Source organism: Panthera uncia, chromosome E1, assembly GCF_023721935.1.
Source record: "Panthera uncia isolate 11264 chromosome E1, Puncia_PCG_1.0, whole genome shotgun sequence".
NCBI lineage: Eukaryota > Metazoa > Chordata > Mammalia > Carnivora > Felidae > Panthera > Panthera uncia.
Window position 1 is genome coordinate 48,488,278 of NC_064814.1, and position 12,084 is coordinate 48,500,361.

General features: G+C 52.5%; 1 protein-coding gene across 2 annotated transcripts in view; it reads left to right on the plus strand.

Annotated features, from left to right (window-relative positions):
* LOC125927566 (multidrug and toxin extrusion protein 1-like) overlaps positions 1-12,084 on the plus strand; it is a 36,310-nt gene that overhangs the window by 1,756 nt on the left and 22,470 nt on the right. For both annotated transcript variants that reach the window (XR_007459369.1, XM_049638070.1), the window contains exons 2-6: positions 5,415-5,516; positions 7,271-7,339; positions 8,888-9,036; positions 9,888-9,930; positions 11,660-11,704. Coding sequence is in view for 1 of the 2 variants with exons in the window: in XM_049638070.1 (XP_049494027.1) it covers positions 5,415-5,516; positions 7,271-7,339; positions 8,888-9,036; positions 9,888-9,930; positions 11,660-11,704 (408 nt within the window). In the remaining variant the exon portion in view is untranslated. The remainder of the gene's footprint in view (positions 1-5,414; positions 5,517-7,270; positions 7,340-8,887; positions 9,037-9,887; positions 9,931-11,659; positions 11,705-12,084) is intronic.

The window sequence follows — 12,084 nt, forward strand, 5'->3', positions numbered from 1 at the left end:
ACACTCTGAAAGTTCCCCACCCAGGCAATTTGGGAATTTCCTTCCAGTCCTTTGGGTGGGGGTTTGTATGTGACTGCTTTACCCAAAGAGGTCATACAGTGCTGTCACTCATTCAGTCTCTTTCCACACTCAGTGTCCCATACTAAGGCTCCATCAATTAGGTAGGATGCCTGGTCTGAATCTCCTCTTTGTGATTTTGTCTCTCCCATTGACTGCCTCCCCTCCAGCCTCTCATATTAACATGGATCCAAGGTAGTATCGAGGCCCAGGTATTAGGACTGACTTCTCTTCCACTCCGAATGAACTTCAGATGAGGCCTGTAAGAGAATATGCCTAATGCAAGGGAACAAGGTGCATATCAGAGAACATGTCGGTGCATGTTCCATTTATTCTGCAGAAAACGTATTTGTGAGGGAGGGAGGTGGTGGTTGAAACTACCTAGCCTTGGGCTTTTCTACTTTGTCTTTGTCATTAGCATTTTATCTTCAATGCCAGGCTGAGTCAGAGTCCTGAAAAATAATCCCAAGGAGGGATTGCCTGCTCTCTAGGAGCACGGGCTGTGCGCAGCATTGCCGAGGGTGGAAAAGAAGGGGGAATCGCCTGGACCCAAGCTGAGGGAGCTTGTTCCCATCTGTGTGGAGAGAGGAATACTTGAGAGGGAGCTGGAGAACCTTCTAGGGCTGCAGGGCAGAACAACAGAGCGAGCCCCGCACGGTGAGGGGCGTCTGGACAGACAGGCTGGATGGCAGTCGGGAGAGACACCAGACCCGTAGGCTGATGGTTTGATTTTTATCCTATAGGCAGTGGGGAAATAATCAGCGGGCAGTACTTAGTGACGCATGTGAGATTTCGGCAGGAGCAAGCTTCCAGAAGGCAGAAGACGAGCTAGGCTTGGCTGATGAAGGTCTAAAAGAGTGGGAGGCGGGGCGCCTGGGTGGCTCAGTCGGTTACACGTCCGACTTCGGCTCAGGTCACGATCCCGCGGTCCGCGGGTTCGAGCCCCACGTCGGGCTCTGGGCTGATGGCTCGGAGCCTGGAGCCTGCTTCCGATTCTGTGTTTCCCTCTCTCTCTGCCCCTCCCCTGTTCATGCTGTGTTTCTCTCTGTCTGAAAAATAAATAAACGTTAAAAAAAAAAATTAAAAAAAAAATAAAATAAAAGAGTGGGAGGCACTCAAAGGGTGATGGGCATGAGGGGAAGGGAGTGGTCCAGGATCCTCCTCCATTGTCCCCTCCCTCACGCAGGCCTAGCTGTCTCTCCTCCGGATGCACCTGCTCACCTCCCCTCCTCCACATTCCAGGTCTGGGCCACTGGAGCCACCAATCTCCTCTTCAGATGTACTGTGTGAGCTTGTCCCCTTCCTTCGTTGGTCTCCGTGAGGCCCTCCAGTCTCTCGTTTCAGTCTCCCACTGGTCCTTCACCCAGCCTCCTTTCAGTGCCCCAGCCTTGCCTCAGACCCCCCGCCCTCCTGCCACTCGGGTGTTTCCTCTGCCCGGAACGTTCTTCCCAGACAGACCGCCCACCTTCACCATTCAGGTTTCAGCTGAACTTCATTTCTCCCAGAACCTTCTCGGACTCCCAGGCTGTGCTCTTGGAGCTCCTGCCTCCTTTGTAGCACCCATCACGTGTGTCACTGGCAGTGTTATTCCACGATGAACATCTTTCTGTGCTCCGCGGTGGGTTCCATTGGTGTAGGAATGGAGTGAATGGTGTTCCTGTTACTTCCGTCCGTCTCCCTAGTGCTTGGTGCTCCAAAGATGTTGACCCCAGTTGACCATCTGGGAGTCCGGTGACTTGCGTCCTACCTCTGTTACTAACCAGCTGTGTGACTTGGGGCTCAGCCTGCCTGCCTGCCTGGATTTCCTCGGGTGTAGCCAGTGACCCCGCAGGCTCCTTCCAGTGCTGGCCTCTCGCTCTAGGAGTAAGCTTTCAGGCATCCATGGGGGGGGGGTGAGACCAGGGCCTTCTAGAACTGTCTCGTATGGCACACTGGACAGGCTCACACCCATTGCCTCCCCGGCATCTGGCCCTGGAGAGCACCCTTCCAAAGCGGCCACATAGCAAGAGTTCCGTTTGTTGCTGTCTGGCCGAAAAATGAGCAGGGCCTCCGTGGCAGGAAGAAACAGATGCCACTTGTTGTTGTTTTTTTAATTAATTAAATTAATTTTTATTTAAACCCAAGTTAACATATAGCGTCATAATGGCTTCAGGAATAAAATTTAGTGATTCATCGCTTACATGTAACACCCGGCGTTCATCCCAACAAGTGCCCTCCTTAGTACCCATCACTGTTTAGCCACCCCCCACCCACTAGTTTGGGCATTTCCTTTTTTTTTTTTTAATGTTTATTTAGTTTTGAGAGAGAGAGACCAGGTGAGCAGGGGAGGGGCAGAGAGAGAGGGAGACACAGAATCCGAAGCGGGCTCCAGGCTCTGAGCTGTCAGCGCGGAGCCCGACGAGGGGCTCGAACTCATGAACCGTGAGATCATGACCTGAGTTGAAGTCGGACGTGTAACCGACTGAGCCGCCCAGGCGCCCCCAGTTTGGCCATTTCTATTGTGCATTTGACTACATGTAGCCATTGCCAGTCATGCTGTCGTGGAGGCAGCGGCCCCTGAGGCACCCGGGGGAACAAACCTGTGTCCGGAGTTGGTTAATTCCCCAGGCACAGCAACGTGCCGTGTGATGGGACAATTTGGGAGTATCTTGTCCTTGACCAACACGTCTTGACTGGGTGTGCATGGGGTGGGTGTTGGGGTGTCGAAACGCAGATCTCATAGCCCCACTGATGCCCGGAATCAGTCTCTTAAGCTGGGGGCCAGGTGTTAGCCTTCTGATCAATATCCCCAGGTGATCCTTTAATTTTTTTAAAATTTTTGTTGAATTTATTTATTTTGAGGGAGAGAGAGTGAGCACAGGGAAGGGGCCGAGAGAGAGAGAGAGAGAGAGAGAGAGAGAGGATCCCAAGCAGGCTCTACTTTGTCAGTACAGAGCCCAATGCGGGGCTTGAACTAACAACCATGAGATCATGACCTGAGCCGAAATCAAGAGTTGGACCGTTAACCCACTGAGCCACCCAGGCACCCCCCTCAGGTGATCCTTATGTGTAGGGACCACAGCCATGGTCAAGAGCTTACCCAAAGGGCTTGAAACCAGGATATAAACGTTACGCGGTTAACAAACATCAACCCTGGAGCCAGGATCCTCCTGGGACTGAAGGTCACAAATGGCTGCTGTGTTGGGCGACCTGAACCCCATGTTACTGCCATGACCCCAGCAAGTGTTCAGTGGCCTCAACACCGCATCTCACGTGGGTTAGCTGAACTCAGCTAGACTTCCTGGCCTTTTCATCTAAGAAACATAACTATTCCCACTGGTGGACGGGACACTTGCCCTACAAAAATGCCCATTCCCTACCCAACTACAAAAGGCGTTCTGTGTAGCATGATCAGTTAGAGCAGAATTGGGAAAGTGGCCCAGAGGCCTGATGATAGATGAGACTGAGCACGTTTTTACGTGAAGCCACGGAAGACAGCTCACATGTGGCCTGTGGGGGGACTGGGCACTGTGTCGTAGAAATAACGTTCCCGTGGAAAAGAGGAAAACAGATTCTGTGATACAGCCATTTGCCACTGTTTACATGCACGGAGGCTGAGAAGTTAGTGACCGTGATACTGAGTTTACTAAAAAAAAAGAAAAGAAAAAGGACCCTATGATCTTTAAAGTTATATAAATTCACAGTCGAAGAGACAGCAAGGTCCCCTGGACGGAACCACAGAGAACATCTGTAAGGATGGTGACGAGGCCCAGATCCTGGCCCGTCCCACTGGCACAGGCCCACGGGGGGTACCTTGGCTCTAGGCATAGGTTCTATAGGATTGGGTTTCCATGCCAACCTTTTTTATTTTCACCTCTGCCCCCAGCTTCTCGTTGTCTCCTGCCTGCTCTTTGGTTTTTGGCTCGCTTCTGCAATACGTTTTGAAAGCATCCCTTCTGCTCCATAGCAGAAGGTCGTGTCAGATGAGAAGTTGTGTCACTTGGGGGCCCAAGAAAGACGGAACCTTGTCTGAGGTCTGAGCAGGAGGAGTCCCTTTTCCCTTTGCCGATGGGACCAGCACAAGCTCCTCTGTGTCCCATCAGCTTGGGAAGGGGCCCTTGGGGCAGACCCCAGCAGCAGCTGTCAATCCTTAGGCCTCTGTTCTGTCTCCCAGAGAGTCGGGGTGAGAGCACATAAGCCTTCTGGGAAAGAAGGGCTTTCCCGAGAGGTACTCCACTGCTCTGGCAGGTGAGGGTGGGAGGTGTTTTTTAATTTTATTTTTACTTTATTTTTGAGAGAGAGAGAGAGGGGGAGCGGGAGAGACCGGGGAGACACAGAATCCAAAGCAGGCTCCAGGCTCTGAGCTGTCAGCACAGAGCTCGACATAGGGCTCGAACTCGTGAACCGCGAGATCACGACCTGAGTGGAAATCAGAGGTTTAACCAACTGAGCCACCCAGGTGCCCTGGGAGGTGGCTTTAAATTAACCTAAGGAGAAAAAAGAAAGAAAAAAAAAATTAACCTAAGGAGATAAGGTAAGTGTCCAAACATGTGGCTGCAGCCTTGGGGAGCAAGTCATGGTAGTTCCTGGAATGATGGCTCATTGTTCCAGAAGCTGAATTTGCCCTCCTTTCTGAGCCTTCATAGGATATAAGAACTAAACATGCTTGGCAGATTGGGGATGTCTCTCCCCAAGATTCCAGAGCCCGTTGACCTTCTAGCAGGATAACCTCATGTCTGCCTTAGGTGTTCCTGCCTGTGGAATTGATTGAAGGCGGCATTCTCTCTAGTCCTCACTAGGAATTTGGGAGAATAGGGGGGTTATCCCAGGAGGCAGCCTCTGACAATTTCAGAGAATGTACACATGTGACGTGTGGCCTGAGACCCTGCAGTGAAAAATCAATTTAAAAAGCTAGAAAGTTCTCAAAAATGTGATTCTGGGGGCGCCTGGCTGGCTCCAAGGGTTGGACTTCCACTCAGGTCATGATCTCATGGTTCGTGAGTTCGAGCCCGCATGGGACTCTGTGCTGACAGCTCAGAACCTGGAGCCTGCTTTGGATTCTGTCTCTCTCTCTCTCTCTCTCTGCCCTTCCCCTGCGCTCACTCTGTCTCTCTCTAAAAAATAATTAAAAAATGTTTTAAAAATGTGATTCTGGTAGCGGTCGCAGATGAACCTTTTACCATCCTTCTGGAAGCCTACCTGAAGTTGCGTGTTGGCCTGTGAAAGTTGGCAGAGGCCGATACCAGCCAGATTCCGTTAACTGGCGTTGATTTGCAGAGGGTGGGGGCGCCCCGACCCCCGTCCCCCGGCCCTCACACCCTCCTTCGGCTGTGACAGTTGGGACACTCACCCGCAACTCCTTTTCTGTCTCTTCCCAGTTCTTGGCCCAGTTGATGGTGTTTCTGATCAGTTTCGTGAGCTCCGTGTTCTGTGGCCACCTGGGGAAGCTGGAACTGGACGCCGTCACCCTCGCGATTGCAGTACGTAGGGGACTTTCTAACACACGTTTCTGAAAGCCGTCTGTCTTTCCTCTTGCTGCTGTTACGAGGTGTCGCTATTTAATGGCCTAAAACAACCCAGCGTATCCTCTTATGCTGCTGGAGGTCAGAAGTCGCCAAGGGGTTTCACTGGGCTGAAAACACGGTGTTGGCGAGGGCGGTAACCATTTTTCTGTCTGCAGCTATAATTCTCCTTTGCCACGTAACCTCACGTTTTCCCGGGGTTCCGGGGGTTGGGATGGGACATCTTTGGAGGGCCCTTACTCCGCCTCCCACATCCGTGAATTTGTAATCCGTGGCGCTCTGGCCTTCGGTTCTTGGTCCCACATCGGGGGGGGGGGAGTCATAGAGGGGGGGGGGGGGGGGGGGTGAAGTCTGACTTCATCAGGAGAAACTGTGACACCCCCCACCTCCGCCTTGACTTCCATCTCCCTGACACGGAAGTGGAAGATGGAATCCTGGATCCTAGTGTCCAAACCTAAAATTGGGAGGAACCCCAAATCCTCCCTGTATCCTGGATATGCGTCCCCGAAACCAGAGAGAGATGTCGTTGACCTCTGCCAGGGGCTCAGTGGCTATGTCTGGCCAAACGACCCTGCCAACTTCTTTGGTTTGGCCAGCGAGGTGTCTCTAGGAAGGTGGATTCGGTGGCTTGTGTGCCCCTGTTCAGCCTCCCCAGTTCCCCCTTGGTGCTCTCTGCTAAGGTACACGTCCACCTTACTTAGCCGTTGGTGTTTGCTACCTCGGAACTGGGCAAGACTACTCTGAACCGGGTCTTGGGTATATAGGGGTTGTCTTGCTTTTGAAAACAATGTGAGAAACCCCCAGGCTTAATTATTCCTTTGTGGTTTTAATGTTTGGAAATCCGGGAGGGACAAACGCACCTGGCAAGCCTCTGGCAAAATCTCTGTAGCCGAGCAAGCACAAGAAAGCTGTCCTTCGGGGCGCCTGAGGGGCCTGGTTGGTTGATTGTCTGACCCAGGCTCAGGTCATGATCTCACGGTTTGTGAGTTCGAGCCCTGCCTCAGGCTTGCTTCCATCAGTACAGCTTTGGATCCTATGTTTCTCTGCCTCTCTGTCCCTCCCCTGCTCATGCTTGCGCTCACTCTCTCAAAAATAAACACTTGAGAAAAAGAAAGCAAGCAAGCTGGTGCTTCTAGGCTGAGTCCAGTTTGGGGCTGTTGTCTCTAACCTCCCCGCAGACTCAGGTAGAGGTAACAGGTTCCAGACATCCTGTGATGCCACTCCCTGGTGTTGGGGGTGCTGCCCTGGGCTCCCCAAAGCTCCAGGGACCCTGGGGTTTAGTTGCCGACCCTGGTCAAGACAAGTACACCTGGAAGCCCTCTGGCTTTGGCTCCGGGGGCTTGATTCTGAGCCCTCAGAACCCTTTGGGATATTGTAACAGGCCGTACTTGGCCTTGAGCAGGGGGACTCACCCAGAACTGCCACCCCACCACATTACGTTGCCGTTGAGAAGGATTCACGTTCCTCTGAAGTCAGGAAGCCAAACGCCTGGGACTTAAGAAAGCCAAAGGCTTTGTAGTGACCTCTGGCCGAGACGTTTCCTCTCTCTCAACTCGTACGCGTCCTTTAATTAAAGTGGGGCCAGTGGAGGGGCTCCGGGCGGAGAATGGGGCTGAGTAGGCCCACTGGTGAGGGTTGTTGGAGGCTCGAGGCTGCCTCTGATCAGAGCAGACAGAGAATATGCCTTCCCGTCTCCTTGCGTTTCTTGGCAGATGATCAACGTCACTGGAATCTCAGTGGGCTTTGGCTTATCTTCTGCTTGTGACACCCTCATCTCCCAGGTAAACGGAAGCCCCAGGTGACTCTCACGGTGACCCTGAACATCTTCTCCGGAGCGTAGCTGGAAGGTCCCCAGTGGCAGGAAGGGAGGGCCGTGCGCACGGCGGGGAGGGACTTGCTGACGGCCAGCCCTGTGACGTCTGGCCAGCCGTCATTTCCACTTTCCGGTGCCTGCTTTCTTTGAAGCATGGCTGTGTGTCTCGCAGGCTTGTGCACGGCCACCTTATGTTGCCTTTTGACCACATGGGACATTTTGTACGAGTCCCTTTTATCACTTCCCGCATCATTGAGTCTGGCACGGTCCCCGTGGGTCTCAGACTTGAGCGTCCCTCTGAGCTACCAGCGGGGCTTGCCAGAGCAGGCTGGTGGCATCCTGGTAACTGCTGAACGAGCGGGTCTGGGGTGGGGGAGGGGCAGAGGGCCACGTCTGACCTGCTCTCTGCCAAGTCCCATGGTGGTAACTATTCTCTCTATAGCTAGCTTCAGGCTCCCGTACAGATGTCACTGAACACGTCCCAGGGAGAGATGGCACAGAGTTTTTGGCTTCTGTAGGCCCGTAGGAGCTGGCTTCTGTGCGCACTGACCCTGTTTCGGCAGGTGGGGGGCAGGGCCCGAGATACTGCACATCTAGGAGGTTGGTTTCCAGCTGATGCAACCCTGACTGGTCTTTAGAATCACATGGAGAGGGGCGCCCGGGTGGCTCAGTCGGTTAAGCATCTTTGGCTCAAGCCATGATCTTACGGTCCCTGAGTTCAAGTCTCCCCGCGTCGGGCTCTGTGCTGACAGCTCAGGGCCTGGAGCTTCCTTCAGATTCTGTGTCTCCCTCTCTCTCTGTCCCTCCCCCGCTCATACTCTGTTCTCTCAAAAATAAACAAACATTAAAAAAAGGAAAAAAAAGAATCACATGGGGAGCTTTTGAAAGTGATTGATGTGGGGCACTTGGGTGGCTCAGTCTTGAGCATCCGACGTCTGCTCAGGTCATGATCTCGCGGTTCGTGAGTTCAAACCCCACATTCGGCCTGCCACTGTCCGTGCATAGCCCACTTCAGATCCTCTGTCCCCTCTCCCTGCCCCTCTCCACTGTGCTCTCTCAAAAATAAATAAAGAGCAATGACTGATATCTGGGTCCTACCCTGGACCTGTTAAATCCAGACTCTTTTTTTCTTTAAAGTTGATTTATTTATTTGAGATAGAGCAGGAGGGGCAGAGAGAGAGAGAGAGAGCGAGAGAATGCCAAACAGTCCCTGCACAGTCAGCACAGAGCCCCAGCTGGGGCTCAAACTCACGAACCATGAGCCCACAACCTGAGCGGAAACTAAGAGTCAGACATTCAACCGACTGAGCCACCCAGACGCCCCTAAATGTAGACTATCTTTAGTGGAACCCTGGTGTCAGTGTTTTAAAAATGTTCTCCAGGTGATGCTAATGGGTAGTCAAGTCTGAGAACCACTAACGTAAAGAGCGTGGCAAAGTCATGACTGAAGGCCTTTGGGGGGTAAAAGGGGTGCCATTTCTGTACTCATGGGTTTGTTTGGACCGTGTGCACCTAGACGTATGGGAGCCAGAACTTGAAGCACGTGGGGGTCATCCTGCAGAGGGGCACCCTGGTGCTGCTTCTCTCCTGCTTCCCCTGCTGGGCACTCTTCGTCAACACCCAGAACATCCTGCATCTCTTCAGGCAGGACCCAGCCGTGTCCAGGTAAGATGGTCCCATGCCATGGGGGGGTGGGGGCTGGGATTGGGTCCATCTTGGCAGAAAAACGGCCCTATCCAGGTTCAGCCTCTGGGAATTACAAAGGCTGGCATTATGTAGTGCTTTTCATACCTGGCAAGCAAGGTCTAGACCCTTCCTTATTTGGGTGACTTCGGGGTACATCGTTTATACTGAAATAAGGTTTGCAAACATCCTCCGCTCGAGATAGGAGTTTAGGGCATTTGTTCACGGTTTTGTGATTCTTGACCCTGGTTGATACTAAAATCACCTGGGTGCCTTTAAAACCCGCCCATGCCCGGTCCCCCTCCCCCGTCGGCGTTCCGTGTGAATTGGCCTGCAGTGTGGCAAGGGCATCAGTGTCTTTCAGAGTTCCCCTCGAGGATTCTCATGGGCTGATGTCTTTGCCACCTGCTGGTCGAGTTAATCAAGACCTTTAAAATAAAGTCCTTGTGCTAGACCCGCGGCGGTGAACCTAGGGGGCGTTTAGCCATGTTGGCAGGCATTTCCGGGCATCAGGACTGGTTACTGGGGCTCTGTGGAGACATCGCGAAACATCTTTCGATGCACAGGTTCGTTCCACGGTGGGGAATTCTCTATCTGGCCGTAGTGCCGAGGTTGAAAAACCCTTTCCTAGACCTAAAGATTTGGAAGGACCAAGAGAGGCAGTTTTAAGAGGACAAGGTCTAGGTGTCTCTCATTTTCGCATTTGCTCCAGCAGTCGAAACCCATTAATTCAGAAAGAGCCAAGAACAGGAAAGATGGTTTTCGTTAGCTTCTCCTACCCACCCTTGCCTCACAGAGACCTCTGTGGCCTTTTTTTGCTTTTCGTTGTACAGGCTTACCCAGGACTATGTCATGATCTTCATTCCTGCCCTGCCTGTAAGTTTTCAAGGGTTACAAGGTCCCCTTCTTTTTTTTTTTTAAGTTTATTTTATTTTGAGAGAGAGAGTGAGCGAGCCACAACGAGTGGGGAGGGGGCAGAGAGGAGAGACAGGATCCCAAGCAGGTTCCGTGCTGTCAGCGCGGAGCCCGGCTCAAGGCTCAGTCCCACGAACCGTGAGATCACGACCTGAGCCGAAATGAGGAGTCGGATGCTTAACTGACTGAGCCACCCAAGCACCCCATGAGGTCCCCTTCTTGGGGTTTACTGGTGGAAGGCGCCTGAGCTACCTGTGGGCCCAATGCATTGGGTCAGTCTTCTGTGATTCACATGTGTGATGTTGGCTCCTTTAAGAAGTGGGGTTTTAATTATGCCTGTAGAAGACACAAACGTGTGTCCCTTGAGAGACCCCGGGACCGAGGCGAGTTCAGTGAACCACTGTCTTGAACTTCTGCCGCTGGAGGGGTCTCCAGGATATCCTCCGCGGAAAGGAGTTCAGCCTTTTTTTTTCTTTTTTCTTCTTTTAGATAAGGGTAAATTCTTTCCCGTGTCAGAACTCCTTAGGGCCTCACTCTCTGAACCTTTAGATTTTTTTTTTTCCTTGCTGAGTGTGATCACACACAACCCTGAGTGTATGTTCACGTCTGACACAGAAGCTCGCGGTCAGTGAACAATTAAAACTATTTTACTCCGTTGGGACGGCGGGGCTGCGTGGGTTTGCTTGCACTGCCCTGACAACACGCCGCAGACTGGATGGCTTAAACGTTTTCTCACACTACTGGAAGCTGCAAAGTCTGAGATCAAGGTGTCGCAGGGTTGATACCCTTAGGGGCCTCTCCTTGGCTTGCAGACCACCTCCTGCTTGGCTGCCTCTTCTCGCGGCCATCCCCCTGTGTGGGTGCAGCTGCGGTGTCTCTTGTCTTCTTATCAGGACCTCAGTCCTGTTGGGTTAGAGCTCACGCTAATGGCCTCATGTTAACGTAATCACCTCTTTAAAAACTCCCCAAATACAGCCACATTGGGGGTTAGGACTTCAACATACGAATTTGGATGGCTGTAATTCAGCCCTTAAAAGTAGCCGTCTGCCGTCACAGTTGGCATTGTGGCTTTTAATTTACCCCGAAGCCTTTAAAATTTAATATTCTCGGGGTGTCTGGGTGGCTCGGTTGGTTAAGCACCCAACCCTTGGTTTCTGCTCGGCTCATGAGCTCATGGTTTGTGGGATTGAGCCCCGAGTCAGGTCAGTGCAGGGCCTCCTGGGGGGGGGGTCTCTCTTTCCCGTTCTTTCTCTGCCCCTCCCCCATGTGCACGTGTGCACGCTCTCTCAAAATAAATTTCTGAAAACGTTAAAAAAATAAAGTTCCGTATTATTTAGTTATGCCACCAAATAGGACTGTTACTTGGTCTATAAAAGGGGTGCCCCCCCCCTAGAGTTTGCCCAGGGGCCTCCTTTACAGCCCCACTGTCCCCCAGAAGGCTCCTTGTCATACTCCCAAGGAAACTGCTCTCCCAGGCCCTGGGGTCCCTTGGATGCTGTTCATCCATAAGAGATGTTTGGAATGCCCTGGCCCTAGACACCTCGGCTCCCGCCCCCTGTCCCTGTCCCCTTCTGAGACAGCATGCCTCTGCGGGTCCACGGGGGAGCAGAGGGCAGCCAAGCCACGGCTCCCAGCTCCTTGCTACATGGCAAGGCCAAGATGTTAACATTCGTTTCTTCTTCTCTTGTAGGCAATCTTTATTTACACGTTACAAGTTAAATTTTTGCTCAACCAGGTAATGTAGACTCTCCTTTTTTCTTTCGGGGGGGGGGGGCGGTTCATGGGAGTTTATGGCTTTCGGGGATCGGGGCCCTGAAAACATTCATGGATAACAGGGTGGGGAACCTCACCTGCTGGGGGCCACCGAAATACGTTTCCCCGTGTGGTGCGCTCAGGACTTCGGTGTGGAGAAGTTTACCAAGTGAAATCAAGGGAAGGGTATGTTCTTGTTGGCTCTGGAACATTCTTCTCTGATTCCCCCTTGGAAATATTGTCATTGGCAGGATAAGGGGTAGCACTAGCGTTCTTTGGCTCCATGCTGTTACCTGGCTCTCTGGAAGTGAAGGGTGTGTGCCTGTGTCCCCCAGAGGGTGCCGGGCAGGCTCCAGGGAGCCA